At 36.7% G+C, this 19,117-nt stretch overlaps 1 protein-coding gene across 12 annotated transcripts in view; it reads right to left on the minus strand.

Moving 5' to 3' along the window:
- Cntrl (centriolin) overlaps window positions 1–19,117 on the minus strand; it is an 89,789-nt gene that overhangs the window by 27,524 nt on the left and 43,148 nt on the right. For 11 of the 12 annotated variants that reach the window (XR_007351193.1, XM_048813170.1, XM_048813173.1 and 8 more), the window contains 11 exons: window positions 17,570–17,723; window positions 16,191–16,411; window positions 13,208–13,384; window positions 8,829–8,963; window positions 5,899–6,044; window positions 5,108–5,315; window positions 4,432–4,611; window positions 2,568–2,747; window positions 1,917–2,033; window positions 1,272–1,416; window positions 658–806 (listed from right to left, as the gene is read on the minus strand). Coding sequence is in view for 11 of the 12 variants with exons in the window: in XM_048813170.1 (XP_048669127.1) it covers window positions 658–806; window positions 1,272–1,416; window positions 1,917–2,033; window positions 2,568–2,747; window positions 4,432–4,611; window positions 5,108–5,315; window positions 5,899–6,044; window positions 8,829–8,963; window positions 13,208–13,384; window positions 16,191–16,411; window positions 17,570–17,723 (1,812 nt within the window). In the remaining variant the exon portion in view is untranslated. The remainder of the gene's footprint in view (window positions 1–657; window positions 807–1,271; window positions 1,417–1,916; window positions 2,034–2,567; window positions 2,748–4,431; window positions 4,612–5,107; window positions 5,316–5,898; window positions 6,045–8,828; window positions 8,964–13,207; window positions 13,385–16,190; window positions 16,412–17,569; window positions 17,724–19,117) is intronic. The other variant, XM_048813175.1, reaches the window with a different exon arrangement.

A 19,117-nucleotide genomic window follows, 5' to 3' on the forward strand; every position in this document is an offset into this window, starting at 1 on the left:
AGTCATAGTAGCACATCCTTGTAATCCAGCAACTAGGAGGCTGAGGCAGGAGGATTCCAAGTTCAAGGTCAAGATATGTCAACAACTTAGTGAGAACCTCAGCAACTTAGTGAGACCCTCTCTCAAAAGAAAGAAAAAGGGCTGGGTAGGTAACTCAGTGGTATCCCCACCCCCTGTTCAATTCCCCAGTACCCAAAACAACCCCCCCAGTCTGTTATAACATGCATATCATTGTTTTGTAATTTTACTAGCATGCCCCAAAAGCAGGTGTCATCGTACTCAAACTCTGCCAGACACTTGGTCTAGACTTCAGTAAGTACTAAATGTTTGTTAAAAAGAAATGAAATCCAGATACCTATTTTTCTGTCTGGGCCTCTGCACAATTCTATACATGTTTTCAGCAGGCTCTCTGACTCAAGTCATAGTATCATTTTCTAGCATCCTCAACCAGGAAACCCCACAACATACCACCTGACTGCGAAAGGCAACTACTACCTTCTGTTGGAAAGCCCCGTTTTCATCTCAAATATTAAAAACACTGAAGAAGCTCAGTACAGACAAGTTCTTGGCACCTGTACACAAGTTTGGGGAAGAGGACAATGTCATAATTAAAAAAAAAAAATTTAGAATACACTTCCAGTGCCACAGAACCCCTACTTTTGATGATGGTGGTGGTGGCATAAAGTACCAACAGCCTCGTCTTCTGAAAGGACCTGCCAGGCCGCTGATGTGATCATTCTGGGAAGAAACTTCACGGCGCAGCTCAGCAATTTCTTCTAAAACATTTTCAAAGCCTCCTTTGTTATCTGTAAAGGAAAGCCATTCTATGAAGTTGGCATTAAATCATCTACTTCCTTTCTTTCTCAATGTACAAAAGAGATTCCATGAGAGCCAGTGAATTTCATCAGTTCCTTAAGGCGACTTTCAGTTGTCCTTTTAATTAGTTTTTGTTGACACTAAGAGGATAGGTACATTAATCTCTCTTTCTGATTCCAAAGTAATTCAGGGAAAACAAACAGACTCATAAGCATTATTTCTTTGAAAATTACAAATACAAACACCTTATCTCTAATCAAGTCCCTCAATACCCACACTTGACACAAAATGTTTTTTAAATTCTTTAACCTATTAAATAATTTTTGCAACTAAGTCAAGCATGGAATTTATTTACAACAGTTAAATACGTTGTAATACTTTTGTCCTCATACATGTTGACAAACAGTTTAGTTTTATGACTACAAATAAAAAATCAAAGCCCAATAATATCTTACCAGCCCCAGTGAGGTCTAGTAAATCCCGCAGTCTTGTGATCTCTGCCCTTTGCCTCTCCATCATCTCATTTAGCTTCTCGATTTCTAGCACTTTTGAGTTTGCTCCTCCAGTACCTACATCTGTTTTTTCCATTTCAGTTCGAAACTATTAAAAAAATTCATCATACAAAGTATCATGAATGAATCCTTTCTCAGATGTGTGTATCCCTGCAACTTGATTATAATTCTGTAATTCTGGGGGGGAGTACTGGGGATTGAACTCAGGGGCACTCGACCACTGAGCTACATCCCAGCCCTATTTTGTATTTTATTTAGAGACAGGATCTCACTGAGTTGCTTAGCGTGTTGCTTTTGCTGAGCTGGCTTTGAACTTGCGATTCTCCTGTCTCAGCCTCCCGAGGCGCTGAAATTATAGGCATGTGCCACGCGCCCAGCATAATTCTGTAATTTTTATTTAGTCCCTACCAGTGAGGAAATCACCTGACTCTTATATTTACACTGTGTTTCGTCCCTGCACACAGTAGAGACTCGAGTACTGATAGACTAATGATTGCACTTCAGATTTGATATATCACCTGAAGTACTTTCATCTTTTAGGAACTGAGAAAGATCCAGGAAGAAAATGGCTTGGGGACCAACACTGACCTGCTCCTCTGTCTCCCTGAGAAGATTCTGCAGGAGCTCGATCTCTGCTTCTGCTCGAGTCAGGTCCCTGGCGGCTCGTGCTGCCTTTCTGCTGAACCTCTCAACTTCCTGCAACTCCTACTGGGACACAGTACGAGGAGGCCATCACAGGTTGTCATCTTCATTCTTTCTCTCAGACTGATTCTGTATTTGTCACATTGCCTGCCTGGGCTATCCCATGAACATGTGGTGTCAAACCCCACTTTCTCTGATGTTGTTCCCATCTGGGCAGCCTGATCCACTCTGGTCAAGTGGTCAGAGTGCTGCATTAGAAGGAACAAGGGCTTTTTCTTCACTGTTCTACAGTCTTCCACAATTGGTCTCTCTTTGGGGTCCCATCAATATATCTTTTTGGTCCTTTGATCTTACTGTCATTAGTATCTGTATCCTATAAAGTACTGTAACAAACATTACCTCAGGAGTCATAACAGCCCTATGAGGTAACATTTTCATACAAATACACAAGATTTAAGGTTAAGACAGATTATGTGACAAAACTTCAAAACTTTTGTCCTCATACATGTTGACAAACACCAAAGTCTATAAAAGTTGCTATGTTTTTTGCAGCAGTAGCAGCAGTGGTATAAGCTAGTTCTGATTATGTGAACTAACCTCTGCCCTCTCCTGGTTAATTTTCATAACAGTGCCATGAAGGGACTTCAACTGGTCTTTGGCAATGGTGAGCTCGGCTGTAGCTAGTTTATCAGAGGCAGCCACAGCTTTCTTCAGACTCTTCAACTCTTTATCTAAACCAAGAAACTGCTCTTGAGATTTGGCATCTTCGTGTTTCTTCTAAAATTAAAAAAAAAAAAATTACTTAACTAGATGAACCATTTGGTAGCAATGAATTAAAATGTAAGCTTCAGAAACTGTTCTCCACTGCATGCACCATGTCAGAACAGTCCTGACAGGTTAGCACTCTATAAGTATCTACTAAACATATAAATAAAACTTAAAAATCTCAAAATTGGCATAAACTTTTTAAAGAATCAGTTTTCTTAGTTAAGAATCTCAGTGATCATAAATTTCATTCATTCAAGAAATGGATGGACCAGTCTTCAAAAATCACTGAATTAGGCTCTGGGCATTTACTGGTGAAGAAAGAAGTTGGCTATTTTTATTGTTGTTGTTGTTGCTTTGTGGTGCTGTGGATCAAACCCACAGCCTCACACAGATCAGGCAAGCACTCTATGATTGTATCACATCCCCAACCCCCCAGAAGTTGGCACTAGGAACCAAAAGGAGAAGTATAATAAGAAAAGGGAAGAATTATATAGAGGCAAACCATTCAGGGTCTCACAGGCTTGAGACTGACTACAGTCAATTCACATTTTAGAAAGAGCACAATGGTTGCTCTGTGGAGCAGACCATGAGTAGAATTGTGGTCAGGTGGCCACACTAGTTATCCACAAGAGAGATGAGGCCTAAACAAGGGTGGTGACATAAGAGAAGAAAAAAGCACATACACTCCAGATGTATTTTGGGGGTGGACTCAACAGAATTTGAGAACTAATGGGTTCCCAGTGATGTATACAGTAAATCAGTCACTGAGGCTGGGAGAAGGCAGATAGCAGGAGTGAATAAAAAGGCATGAGATCGTGCAGTGTGGGAGAGTAAGCTTACTGAAGCTTACTGAATGCTGCCCACGGGAGGCTGCCAACCTAAGATTATAATGATACGACGATGCTGGATGGGGGATTTTCTTTCTTCCAGAATACCTAGCATGGGTGCAGGCCCAGAGAAAGTAGGAGACAGGAGAAAAGGGGAAAGGATTTGAGGGTACCTTATAAAAAAAAGGGCTTAGTGGTATACTGTGGAATTTAAATTAGATAAGAGAAAGTAAAGACAGAAAAGGTGCTATGGATCAAACCCACAGCCTCACACAGACCATGCAATCACTCTATGATTGTGCCACATCTATTAAGAGATAGAAAGGTGGGGCTAATGAACTACAAGCTCAATAAGGTTGACAAGTTGTTGGCATGGAGGTGTCAGCAAGATAAGAAGTTCCAATTAGGGTGGGACACTTCAGCTTGTGTCTTCAAAAATAGTGGGTACAATTTCTGGATTTAACAAGTTCCATGTTGAGACCATGGGAACAGATGTTTGAAAAAAGCAATCAGAGAAGCCAGGGTATTAGAAAGCAAGATGAGGAATTTAAAAGTTATGTCCCATGGATGTATCCAATTGGTCAAGGGGTTTCTAAGGAGGCAAACTTATTCTATGATCATTTAAGTATCACCTGACTCTAAAGTTAGTCCTTAAATTCCTAATTTTCGTTTTCATCTATCATGATGCCTTGGTCTTAGATCCTTGATTCAATGACATGCGTCCAGGTTTTTATTAGGTCAGGTTTAGCTCTGTGCCAGCAATGCCAGCCAGAAACTATGAATCACACTAGTCAGGTGACTGGATCACCAGTGGGCAGGATCTGAGTAACAGGTACTTATGTGTCTGACTTTCCTAGCCTTCCCACCTTTTTCTCTAATTCTTGGAGTTGAGCCAGAATTCTCTCCTTCTCTTCATCAGCTTCCTGAAGTTGGAGATCTGTAAGGCCTTGGATTTCTTCCATACTTTTTAGATTTTCTTGCAAATACCGAATTTCGTTCTCCAACTGTTGGATTCTTGCATTGTGATGTCGCTTATCAAAATTAATCTGTAAGGAAATCAAATTTCAAGAATTATTTTTAAGCAAAATATGTCTAAGCAAGATAAGAACTTGTTACGGAACTATCTTTCTCTTTACTATAGAATGTAACAAAATTTTGTACTAAAAAGTTCACTGGGATGGTTTTATCTTGAATGTTCTCTAGGATCCATTTGAATGTTTGCTTCATTATCACAATATCATTAGTTTGAAAAAGCCAAAAATAAAACCAAAAACCTCAATCCAGATTCTGGCATCACACTGTACTCTAGCAATGTGATCTTATTTGCCTCTTATAAAACATCTCTCACTTGCTTCCAAAACAAGGAAAACTGGCACAAATAGACTATATTCGGGTTGAATTTTAGTCACACTGAACTAGATTTGTTATGAGTAAAAATAACAACAGTTATGCTGAATTTATATAAAAGAAGCATTGTAATTTGGTCAAAAACATTAGCATTTGTCCAACACTACCCTCCAGCTGCCTCCTGCCCCTTCTTACTCGTGCTTCAAGGGCTCTTTCACAGGCTAGCCTGAACTCCTCTTGTCCATTCACCAGTTTTTCCTGCTGCAGAACCATTTCTTCCTGGAGTTTTCTTTCTCTAACTTGTGCTTCCTCTCTTTCCCATTGGGAATGTGCAAGAATTTCATTGAATTCTTTCTGTAAATCAGCAAGACTTTTCCCTAACACATCTGAAGAACTATAGATTCTGGTAAGAAAAGAAACAACATGGCAAAAATGTGACATTTCATTTTTGATGCTACATGCAAAACATGCTGTTAACATAGGAAGAGCTGTGCAATCCACAGAAATGTACTGAGACTTGCCAAGTGCAAGCTGTCATTTTACCAAAGGTTGAAATCACTCTGAAAACACAGGCTCATGTCAGGCTAAGAGTAAATGTCCATATATTTGAAATAACCATCAGTTTTTTTATATTTGTGGTTTAAACTGTATAATGCAGTTCTAATTCCTGACCATATGAATTAGAAATGAAAGTCTTTCATGAAAGACTGTTAAAGAGTCTTAAATTTTTAAATGTTTTTAAAATTAAAAGTACCAAAAAATTTAAAAGATCTAAAATGTAAAAAAAAAAAAAAAAAAAAAAAAAACATTACAATTAGAATTAAATGATCTCATATCTCAGTCTCAGAAACATCATAGGGAGAACCTTGCAAAAGAAATCAGGCCATAAACAGAACCTAGGAAGATGAGTTCATCTTTCAAACTCACACTCCAACTCTGAGGCTGTGAGGCACACTCTCTTCTTGGAGGTCTAGATTTCTCCTTACCTCATTTCCCCAGCTCCTAATTTCAGTTTTCTCCTTAGCTCATCCACACGAGCTGCCACTTCTTCTGGATGAATCAAACCATCAACCACATGGTTAAGGTGATTCTGGAAATCTTTAAGCTGCTGTTTTAAGAGGTTATTATCATCCTATGGAGCGGGATGCAAGGGGAAGTGTCTGTTATATGATAGCATATTTCATTTCACTTCTAACAAATTAATCAACATATCTAGATCACGGAATTAAATTCAGACACTGCTTCTTTCAAATAAAAGTTGCTAATTTTCCTAAATTATAAAGCAAAACAGTTCCATATCCTAAACCATTGATTGTATTCTTTTGTATTAATAACTGGATGACTAACCTACTTCAAACTCAGCGTAACACTGTTAACTAAAGTGGAAAATCCAGAATTGCAATTAACATGTTTTAAACACCTGTACCATCTGGAGTCCTTTCACCTGTAAAGTGTTCCTGCGCGGTGCCCTGATGCACCCTTTCTTTTACACCATAGACAGTTCCCTACTTTAATAAGAAACCATACTTGGAATTTTGATTTTTTTCCAGGCAGGTAATATGTGTTATGATATTCCCTTGTGATGGTGCAACAGACAATTCTCTACAGTGTATTGTGTGGCCAGTGTTTTTCAGATTTTGTTTTGTAGTTTTTGTATCCCATCATATTTCCAATAAGTTGCATGAGATATTCATTTACCATAAAATTGGCTTTGTATTAAGATGACTTTGCCTGACTTCAGGCTAAGGGAGTACTCTAAGTTTGTTTAATGTAGGCTAAGCTATGCTATGCTATTCATCAGATTAGGAATATTAAAAGCATTTTTCAACTTAATAGTAGTTCTTTTTCTTTCTTTTCTTTTTTTCTTTTTTATTTTTTTGGTACAAGGGATTGAACCTCTGGGCCCCCAAACAGTGAGCCACATCCCCAGTCCTTTTCATTTTTTGAGACAGGGTCTTGCTAAATTGCTGAGGGTCTTGCTAAATTGTGGGGGCTGGCTTTGAACTTGCAATCCTCCTGTCTCAACCTCCTAAGATGCTTAAAATACAGATGTGCCCTACTCAACTTAATGGTATTTTCAACTTACAAAACCCTATTATAAATCAAGGAACATCTGCATTATATAATCCTGGCCACAGATGATGTGACAAGGCTAGCCAATCCACTGACTAGTGAGAAAATAGCTTCTGTGAAGCTGAACCAAGATTCAGTACAGCAAGTCCAAATAAGTGCTGAGCCTGAAAAGATATGTTCACTCAGAGATGGAGTCCATGCTGGGCCAAATACAATTCCCAGAGAAACTGGGAAGGAAAAATGAGGGAATCATGTAGCCCCTAAAAAACTAATAGAACCCTCTGGTTCCCAGCAAGCTGTCTCCTTTCTTGAGCTTACATGAGCAGTTTTCAGTCCTTTGCAACAAAATGATTTCTGAGAAAAACAAATGTAGAGTAAGTGAACTTGTGCTCTTTATATTGGGAGGTTAGTAGGCCAAGTGACCAAGGACCTGGCTCTAATTAAGGTAGTCCTATGGCATGGCCAGTCTTTTGGAAAGGTAATTTTAGCTTCTACCTTGGAGAAGACCCCCAAAGAATATTTTAGTACTTTCCTGTAAGAGATGTATACTGAAGTATTTATAGGTGAAACAAAGATGTATGAGATTTTCTTTAAAATATCCTGGCCAAAAAGAGATTGACTAAATGAACAATGAACAGACAATTGTTTAAACTGGATCACGGACAAATAAAGGATCATAAGACTATTTTCTGTGTTTTTTAGATTATTTCAAAATTCCCATAGTAAAAATAAACACTAATAATCCAGTGACAACCCACACAAACTCACTACACACACACCTCTCACACAAGAATGGAAAACATGTACATCTTTTATAGTATTTGCTTCAGAAGTTAAACTGATAGCAGTAAAAATTAAAAATTCTACATTATCAGATTTCCTTAAACTTTGAGGAAAACCATGTATGAGGTTTTGAAAAGAGAAAATCTGCATGAGCATAGTATTAATTTATTAGAATCCTCCCTGCACTGTGTTTTGGAAGTCTTCCCCCAAATCAAGTCCTTTCCCCTCATCCCCTCCCCTCCCCTCCCCTCACTTCTCTCTACCCATCTATGGTGATGCTATTCTCTCTTTTTTTTTCCTCACATCTTCATACATGTATTTTGTGTAACAATGAGGGTCTCCTTCTATCTTCTGTGCAATTCCCCTTCTCCATTCCTTTATTCCAAATGGTAAATAGCTGCCCTCTCAGTCAGCCACATAATCCTACTCTCACAGATCTGAAGATCTGCCTGCTGGTTCAGGTACTTTTTGCTGAGATATCTGTCTTCTTTGGTAGAGTTTAATTATCAAGAAAATCCTGTCCAACTGCAGTTTTTTGGGTAGATTATTTTGAGAAGAGCTATAAAAATATTCTGTAATATATTCTTCACAAAAGTAAAATCATTATATTTTTAATAGCATCCTGAGGATTGTGAAAACTGTTTATAATTAAGAAATTCTACTGCAACCCACTCTAGTTAAATTCATAGATAATTACAAAGATTTCAGCTGAAGAGGAATGCACAAATCTAATTATTTTAGCTCAGTCTGGTGACAAGTCAGCTTCTCAGAGAAATACAAAAGTACTGATTTCCTCCATGAATTCACACAGTATATTGTTTCCTATTGACATTGTTTCCATCTCTTCACATCATCATTAACAATGTAGGGAATATTCATATTAATAATCTTAAAACCATGGTCATAAGGGAACAGAGGCTATGGTACTGCCTGCCCAGAATTTAAAAAAAAATAATTTGAGTTGTTTATTACATGTTATAAAGGTTGTTAAATGCCTGACTAAAGATATCACCTTTGGATGCCCCATGTACAAATACATTCCAAAGCAATAAATCTATACCTGCAACTGCTTAAGCTGTGTGTGAAGTTCACTGTTCTCTCGTTCCTTTTCTTCTGAGAAATGGGCTTTTCCAAGGGCATTCTTGAGAGATTGTCTTTCCTTCTCAAGTTCTGCTTGAAGTGTTGATTGTTCTAACTGATGTCATAGGAAGCAACGATATAAAAGTGTAAAATAGCAATAATTTATGATCCAAAAAGGCATAAATACACATACAGACACAAGCCCTTTCTAGCTATATTTTAATGTTTAATTTGTACTCTGAAAATTAAAAACCCACAATAATTTACTGCAAGTCTTTTAAACCATTAATTCTTTAAAAAAATTTTTTTAAATTTTTTGTTTTAATTAGTTACACATATCAGTTCAATGACCTTGATATATCATACATTTGAATCAGATGGGATATAATTTCTCATTTTTCTGAGTGTATAGGTTGCAGAATCACATTGGTCATGCAGTCACATATATACACACAGTAATAATAATGTCTATTTCATTCTACTATCCTTCCTTTTCCCCCATCCCCTCCCCTCCCCTCCCATCACTTTTCTCTACCCCATCTATGGTGATGCTATTCTTTTTTTTTCCTCACATCTTCATACATGTATTTTGTGTAACGATGAGGGTCTCCTTCTATCTTCTGTGCAGTTCCCCTTTTCGCTCCCTTTCCCTCCCACCTCTCTTCCCTTTCCAGAGGTAATCTTCTTCCCATGCTCTTCCTCCCCCATTTTGAGTCACCCCCCTTATATCAGAGAAGACATTCAGCATTTGTTTTTTTGGGATTGGCTAACTTCACTTAGCATAATCTGCTCTAATGCCATCCATTTCCCTGAAAATGCCATAATCTTGTTATTTTTTAGTGCTGAGTAATATTCCTTTGTATATAAATGCCACATTCTTTTTATCCATTCATCCATTGAAGGGCATCTAGATTGGCTCCACAGTCTAGCTATGGTGAATTGTGCTGCTATAAACATTGATGTGGCTGTGTCCCTGTAGTATGCTGTTTTTAGGTCCTTTGAGTATAGACCGAAAAGAGGGATAGCTGGGTCAAATGGTGGTTCCATTCCCAGCTTTCCAAGGAATCTCTATACTGCTTTCCAAATTGGCTGCACCAATTTGCAGTCCCACCAGCAATGTATGAGTGTACCTTTTTCCGCATCCTCGCCAGCACTTGTTGTTGTTTGACTTCATAATGGCTGCCATTCTTACTGGAGTGAGATGGTATCTTAGAGTGGTTTTAATTTGCATTTCTCTGATTGCTAGAGATGGTGAGCATTTTTTTATGTATTTGTTGGTTGATTGTACATCCTCTTCTGAGAAGTGTCTGTTCGGGTCCCTGGCCCATTTGTTGATTGGGTTATTTGTTTTTTTGGTGTTTAGCTTTTTGAGTTCTTTATATACCCTAGAGATAAGAGCTCTATCTGATATGTGAGGGGTAAAAATTTGTTCCCAGGATGTAGGCTCCCTATTCCCCTCACTTATTATTTCTCTTGCTGAGAAAAAACTTTTTAGTTTGAATTTGTCCCATTTGTTGATTCTTGGTTTAAGTTCTTGTGCTATAGGTGTCTTATTAAGGAAATTGGGGCATAACCCCACATGATAGAAATTAGGGCCAACTTTTTCTTCTACTAGGCGCAGAGTCTCTGGTTTGATTCCTAGATCCTTGATCGATTTTGAGTTAACTTTTGTGCATGGTGAGAGATAGGGGTTCAATTTCATTTTGTTGCATATGGATTTCTAGTTCTCCCAGCACCATTTTTTGAAGATGCTATCCTTTCTCCATTGTATGCTTTTAGCACCTTTGTCTAATATAAGGTAGTTGTAATTTTGTGGGTTAGTCTCTGTGTCCTCTATTCTGTACCATTGGTCTACCAGCCTGTTTTGGTGCCAGTACCATGCTGTTTTTGTTATTATTGCTTTGTAGTATAGTTTAAGATCTGGTATAGCAATACCACCTGTTTCACTCTCCCTGCTTAGAATTGCTTTAGCTATTCTGGGTCTCTTATTTTTCCAGATGAATTTCATAATTGCTTTTTCTATTTCTGTGAGGAATGCCGAGGGGATTTTGATTGGATCACACTGAGTCTGTAAAGTGTTTTTGGTAATATGGCATTTTAATAATATTAATTCTGCCTATTCATGAGCAAGGTATATATTTCCATCTTCTAAGGTCTTCTATTTCTCTCTTTAGGGTTCTATAGTTTTCATTCTATAGATCTTTCACCTCTTTTGTTGATTCCCAAGTATTTTATTTTTATTTTTTGAGGATATTGTGAATGGGGTAGTTTTCCTCATTATTTCAAAGGATTTGTCACTGATATACAGAAATGCCTTTGATTTCTGGGTGTTGATTTTATATCCTGCCACTATGCTGAATTCATTTACTAGTTCTAGAAGTTTCTTGGTAGAGCCTTTTGGGTCTTCTGGGTATAGAATTATATCATCAGCAAATAGTGCTAGTTTAAACTCTTCTTTTCCTATAGTTATTCCTTTAATTTCTTTCGTCTGTCTAATTGCTCTGGCCAGTGCTTCAAGAACTATGTTGAATAGAAGTGGTGAGAGAGGGCATCCCTGTCTTGTTCCAGATTTTAGAGGGAGTGCCTTTAATTTTTCTCCGTTTAGGATGATGCTGGCCTGAGGCTTAGCATAGATAGCTTTTACAATGTTGAGATAGGTTCCTGTTATCCCTAGTTTTTCTAGTGTTTTGAACATAAAGCGGTGCTATATTTTGTAGAATGCTTTTTCTGCATCTATTGAGATTATCATATGGTTCTTATCTTTAAGTCTATTGATGTGGTGAATTACATTTATTGATTTCCATATGTTGAACCAACCTTGCATCTGGGGCATGAATCCCACTTGATCATGGTGCATGATATTTTTCAGTTGTAGTTTGGACAGAATACCTTTATTAATTTTTTTTTTATATTGTGGTAAGGATCAAACCCAGGGCCTCTCACATGCTAGGTGAGTGCTCTACCGCTGAGCCACAACCTCAGCCCTAAACTATTAATTCTTAAAGGAGTTAATTTCAGGATCAGCTAGACCTGAATATATCAAATCAGAATATTTCAGGTGGCCCCAAACACCTAATTTCAAAAGCAAACTATGTCCTCAAATACAAGTATCAAAATCCCTTGGTGTATCTATAAAAATGCAGATGCCCAGAACCCATCCTGGACTGATAGGTTAAAATCTCTATGGTGGAATCCAGGAATCTGCATTGAACAAGCTTGATAAGTGATTTCATGTAACTTAAGTGTACCAATCAGAGATCTGTAGATCTGCAGATCATGTTCCATATTCTCAAAGTATGACGTGAAGACCAATCTTGGCAGTCCTAGTGCTAAGAGGGGGAGTATCTCTTTCAATACCAAGTGATCAGTAAAAAGGCCAGGCTCTTGTAACCTTTTTATCAAGAATTAGGAGAAAAAAAAAAAGACAATGAAAGTACAAAGAAATACACACACACATGTATATACACATATACATACATGTGTATGTATACGTAAATTGAAACTAGTAAGGGCTGTCTTAAAAAAAAAGGAAAGAATTTTAAAGGATACCATTTGGAAATTTTATTTACTTTTATTAAAAATATGTATTTACTGTTATTTTCATTGTTTTCCCCAACCTCTTGTTTTCCATGACTCTCATCTGTCAACTATAGTTTTATAAAACTTCGTGCTCTTTGTATAACCCTGACAAATGCCAAGTGACTGGTATCTGATAAGGAAATACAATAAAGTAACTACTATAATAAACCAGACCTACTCTTAGCTCCCCTTCTAATCATACCAATGTTCTTTTACATGCAACTTAAAAGAAATCCCTTAAAGCTATTCTGAGAAATAAAAAACAGAATTTATTGAACATCAACTATCAGGTGCTTGCATGTCTATTATCTCCTTTAACCTCACTGTTTGCCATTTCACAGAATAATAAGAGGCTGGGAGGCTCAGAGCCATGAAGTAATTTGCCAGGGTCACACAGGGCTAGTATTTGTACTCAGAATGTCTGACTTGGAAAATGTGACCTTCCTGTCACTCTATATACATGTATTACAAAGCGTTTAATCTTAAAATAAAAGAAAGGAAGGATGATTTTTTTTTTCCTTTTTTTTGGGGGGGTGATGGCACCAGGGATTGAACCCAGGGGCACTTAACTATCCCCATCCCTTTTTTTATTTTGAAACAGGGTCTTACTAAGTTGCTTAGGGCCTCACTAAGTTGCTGAGGCTGCCTTTGAACTTGTGATCCTCCCTGCCTCAGCCTCCGGAGCTGCTGTGATTACAGGTGTTGTGCCACCTTAAGGTGGTATCTTAAGGCCCGGGTTTTTAAAACTTAGTTTCTGATTGGCACATGGCTCTTACTTACCTGAGTAAGCCTTGAGAGTTTTTCCAACTCTTCCTTGAGCTGGTTGGCTTCAGCATCTCTTAGTTTTAGCTGAGCCTCCAGCTCAGCTTCATAGGCACTGAGATCTCCTTGAGTCTGCTGCAAGGATGCATTCACTTCATGCTGTTCCTGGAGGGCACTTTCTAGCTCTGCAAGCTCCTGAAAAGATTCAGTGTGTTTAACTGTGGAACCCTCACTGTGTTACTTAAGCATCTGCAAGTCATTATAAGTAACTTGTGCACTGTAAACTGAGGCTAGCCAGCTGTTGCTGCCTGACTGATAACAGCATGATGAAGCCTCAGGCTGTGCAGCCTAATTGGAGAACAGAACCCTGACTAAATGTAATCAGAAAAGTCAGGAAGCTACCAACCCATTGCTTCCAAAGTAACCAGTTGTGTGATCCTTTAAGAGAATCTGAAAACACACAAAGAAAGATAAGACAGAAAAAAATAAAGAGGGTAAAATTTAAGGCCTATTTTCTATCAGAAATTGGATTAAATGTTTTCACATTTATTTTATTGTATCTTCAAAATAACTATGTAAGGCAACTTGAATTTTTACAGATGAAGAATTGAAAAATGAACATCTCAATAAATTACATAATGAAGTATAGCTAGAAAAAGGATGAAATCAAGATATGACCTAGACCTCTCACTCCAAAGCCCACAGCTCTTCCTATTAAAATCACAGTATTTTCACTGAAGAAAATGGGATTGGCACTCTCTAATATTAAGGATGAGAGAATAAGTTAAATGTGTGCTAATAAAAATATAAATACATATTGGTTAGCATACTACAGTTCTAATTAACTTTAGTTTGTTTTTTGAAATTAAATGTTACAGTTTTCACCTATTTGGGATCTTGAAGAATTAGATAGAACTATTCCAGATTAAAGAGGAGGATCCTGTGATAAGAACTTTTACAGAAAAATTTCTCAGTGGGCAAAGACCACTGGGCATCTCAATCACTTGAGTTTCTTGTGTGGAATTCAGATACCACATATAATCAACAAAGGACTAATATCCAGAAAAAATAATTTCTATAAGTCATTAAGGAAAGACAATCCAACAATAACAACAACAAAAGGCAAAGAATATGAATAGGGAGTTCACTGAAGAGGAACCCTGAATGGCAAATAAACAAATATATGCTCAACTTCTCCAGTAATCATAGGAAAATATGGTTAAAATAAGATACTATTTTATATGGAGTATAAAGGAACAAATTAAACAAACCACAAGAAATAATCAGGCAAATCCAGAATGTGTGAAAATCTATAGCACTATTCACTTTGATTCTCACAAACATACACCCTCTATACACATGTCCACATGCCCACATGCTATAAAAATATTAGGATAATTGGAAAAACTGGAATATGGTTCAGGTCTTTGACGACATTAGGGAATTACTGCTAGCTTTCCTAGGTGTAATCATGGTACTATAGTGATGAGAAAACTTTTAAGAGATGTATGATGAAAGGGTGATCTTATATCTACAACTTTATAATGATCAGGATAGAAAAGGGTATTATCTATGAGACAGAAAATAAATTCAGCAAAATATTTATTAAATCTAAATGGCTCACAGATAAGCCACTTCAACTTTCCTGTATGTGTAAAAATTTTCTTAACACAAAGACTGGGAGGGAGGTATCATTTAAAACTCAGCAGAGTGGCAAACATGAAGTTTGACAAAATATTACATTTTCTGACTCTAAGAGTTATTCTGTTTTTACCTTGAAAAAAGTGTTTTAGGAAACACAGGCTGAAATATAAGGGGCAAAGGCAGATGAATTCTCAAATGGTCAATGAAAAATATCTATTTAAAATATACATAAAATCATGTAAAATTACATGGAGATAAAGCAAATGGGGCAAAATATTAATTGCTGAGTGAATTAAAAATAAGAATAAAATAACTCATTAAAGCTTAAAAAATAAATGCCTCACACTGTTGGTGGTAGTAGACTTGTCAGAATCACTATGGACAGTAATTTGACAATATTTAGTGAAGTTAATTAAAGATGCACATTCTCCCTGATCCACTTCTGATCACAGTTCTAATGTTAGTCAGACTTCCCTTACTATGAGAAAATACCTGAGATAATCAACTTAAAAGGAGAAAATATTTATTTTGGTTCATGGTTTCATTCCATGGTCCCTGGACCTGTTGTGGCACAAGACATCATAATGGGAATGCATGGCGGAAGAGGCCTGTTCACCTCATTGAGGCCAAGAAGAAAACAGAGAGAGAGAGAGAGAGAGAGAGAGACTGGTGTCTTCATATATTCTTCAAGGCTATGACTCCAATGACCTTACTTTCTTCCACTAGGCCACACCTCCTAAAGGTTCCACTACCTCCCAACAACTCTACAGGACGGTGGCCAAGACTTTTACATATGGGCTTTTAAAGATTTTTATCCCAATTCCAGCAGTCCCCAGGGTCAAGATGTGTTTAAGAATGTCAGCATTGTCTGTAATAGCAAAAGACTGAATAATACCCAACTGTCCCCCCAAAAGACAATGAATAAATAATAATTATGTATACACAATGGGATGCTACTCACATTAATAAAAATAGAGCTGCAACTATCAATGTGCATAATTCTCAAAAACATAAATGAAAGGAAATGCCAAAGAATAAGTACACTGACCTTTCATTTAAATCTTTAAAATCACAAATAAATGTTTACATATATAATAAAAGAACAGAGATGCAGGGAAATAATAATATTCAAGATGTTACCTTTGGAAGGGAGTACATAGAGGTTTTTAAATTTATCTGCAATGTTTTATTTATTAAACTGGGTTATGGGTTTCAATTTATAAAAAAAAAATCATTAAATAAACACTGTTACTTTTTGCTATTTATAACTACCATTTTTAACTTCTTCAACTAACTTAATTTGAACATCATCTATTTCCGAAGTTAAGGAAAACAGGAAGGAAGAAACAAATCATACCTTTCTCATATTTTCTGCATCCATAGCAACTACTTCCAGTTCATCCCTCTCCTGCTTGACTTCAGTCAACCTCTGTAGCAATGTCTCTTTCTCATCCTGTAGCTTTCTACATTCATTTTGGGCTTGAGTTGCCTGGTCTTTGATGGTTCCCAGATATTCCTGCAATCCACTGATGACACCTTCTAAATCCTTCTTCAGAGCTTCATTTGCTGCTATCTGGCCTGAGCAAGATGGAAAAAGGTTAATAATGTATATTTTAAAAGTACTGCTTTTGGGGTTGGGGATGTGGCTCAAGTGGTAACGCCTGGCATGTGTGAGGCACTGGGTTCAATCCTCAGCACCACATAAAAATAAAAAATAAAGATATTGTGTCCACCTAAAAAAAAAAGTAAATATAAAAAAAAAAAAGTACTGCTTTTTCTACTCAGTGATTTGTTGCAAACCAAGAGTGAAATTCTAACCTTCTAATTATATCCTATCTTACTTTTCTTTCTCAGGATGCAATGATACTTTTCTTCTTATTATTCACAGTACAGAAATATTAAGCAGGTACAGGATAAAAAGAGTATATTTTGTGGGAAATGTTGACAAAATGCTGATTCATGCTGCAAAATGTTTAAATAATTTCTAAATAAAAATGATAAAAATATGTACTAAAACTGAGTTCTTGTTGCTGAAAACACAAAACAAAATCACTCAATATACAAGACTATATACTATTCGAAGACTGGCAGTATAAACACGTAACCTAAAGACTCAAAAACCAAAAAACAAACAAATAAAAAAAAATCACAGTATACACTGGATACCCACTATGTCACCACTTTCTGAACACTCTCTTAATTCTCTCAACAACTCATGATCAAGAGAGAAATAACTTGTCTAAGATGACACAGTTGATAGTAGCAAAACAAGGACTGTGCTGTTTTTTAAGCTGAGCCCAGGTTCCTATTGTCTTCCTTTTCCACTATTATGGCAATGCCACAATTTAAATTAATGTTGCAAAGGTAGACCCTAAAGTTCTTCCTATGCTCTTCCTATACAGAGACGCTGACTTTCCAGATGACAGAAGACTCTTTGCTCCTGAAAGGGTTTTATGCCATAGAAGACAATCACATGGCAGCACTTATTGTCATCGTCTACTGACTTTTGGCTCACTGAGTGGACTGACCTGACTCACTTGGCAGCAATGCAACAAAACATACTAAAGCAAAATTTAAAAATTTTTTCTAAACACTTTTGGGTACCCTATAAACATTTCCCTATCAATTACTAGCACCAAAAGCTGAACTAAGCTAATATCTAGATTAATGTGTTTGCATATCATCGTTCTTTTAATATTGAAACTGACTGACCTTACCTCAACCTTAAATTCTCACCTTCAGTAAGTTGCTCTTCAAGGTCCTTAATCTCTTCAGTCTCCTTAGCAATTCTAGAAAGTATTTCATCCAAACGGCTTTCAAGCTGTTTGTACTGCTTGTTCATAATGTCAAGCTGTTGTTCTTTACCCCTTTTCTGAGCCTTCATATGGGACTGAGTTAAAAAAAAAAAATTCTTAAGGCTTTAAAAAATAATAATCCTTAAAAACATTTTTAAAGGAAGACTAGAAAATATAGGGATTTGCATTTATTTTGTGTCAGGCCCTGTACTACTTTCATGTGAACAGTTTTCATTTAAATTTCAGCATAACTTGATATGGGAATCATATTTGTTCTATAGATAAGAAAACTGAGGATCAGGAAGGATAGATGACTTTTCCAAGCACACAGCTAGAAGGTAACATAGCCAAGTTCAATATTATCTATTGGGCATTAAAAGGTGTCTTTAAAAGGAATTTTCAGACAGTTAATTCATTATACTGAAATACATTATGTTTATAGAAAAAGACTTAAAAGTACATTCCAAAATGTTAAAAGGAATTATATTTGGATGAGAAGATTACAGAAAATATTGTTTCTTTATTCATGAGTTGTTTTAATATTTAGAAAATTCTGATATAAATTCTATAAAGTAATGCCCTTTTTAACCTTAAAACAAAACAAAATAAAACCCTATATTCAAATGTACCTTAAAGTTTCTTAGGGAAAATAAAAGATATGAGATAAATACTTACTTGAGATTCAAGTTTATTTTCAATTTGTTCTGCAAACAAACATTTTGCTTTTAGATTCAATAATCTGGGAGCTGGGAGGGACCTCAAAGATGTTGGGAAGACACATGCCTCTACCCACCACATAGGCCTCTGGTGGAAAAAACATCTTACACACACACACACACACACACACACCCTAATAATCACCACATTGGAGAGCCACTGTTAACCAAGAGGAGTGGATTGTATTATTTCTCAGATGTGCTGGGGGTGGGGGATTGAGAACTACTGATCTTTTCAAACCTTTAATTTCACAAATAAGAAAAATGAATCTCAGATCCATCAAATGACTTGTCCATGTCTCCTTAGGCAACTGTTCATATGGAAACAATTCCCCAGGGAACTTTTGCCTTCCCATTTACCCCACCCCCAGCCCCATGACTCTAAATTTGCCTCCACAAGATCAGAGGAACACAACACCTAATGAAAAAGCTATCAGGAGAGAAACCTGTATCAGAGTCTGAACAACAAACGACCCATTAGATCAAAAAAGAACACTTCTCAATTTTAGGCATCTGCTTCCCCCAAATACTTGAAAGAAATGTCTCTTCATTTTTTGAAGAACAAAGTGGCAACTTGACTGGGAGGTTTTTATTTTACTACTGGTAAAACTTGGAATTTTCAAATCTTGTCTTTCCTCACATTCCCAAAATACCCATCTGAAATCGTTCTGAAAAGGTTAACTGCAGATATCAGCTTACATCCTAACCACGAATTTGTATGACTCAAGGAAAAAAAAAATTGCACTCATATCTAAATGAGTAAGTCTTTAAAA

This window comes from Marmota marmota, unplaced genomic scaffold (assembly GCF_001458135.2).
Source record: "Marmota marmota marmota unplaced genomic scaffold, marMar, whole genome shotgun sequence".
NCBI classification, from domain to species: Eukaryota; Metazoa; Chordata; class Mammalia; order Rodentia; family Sciuridae; genus Marmota; species Marmota marmota.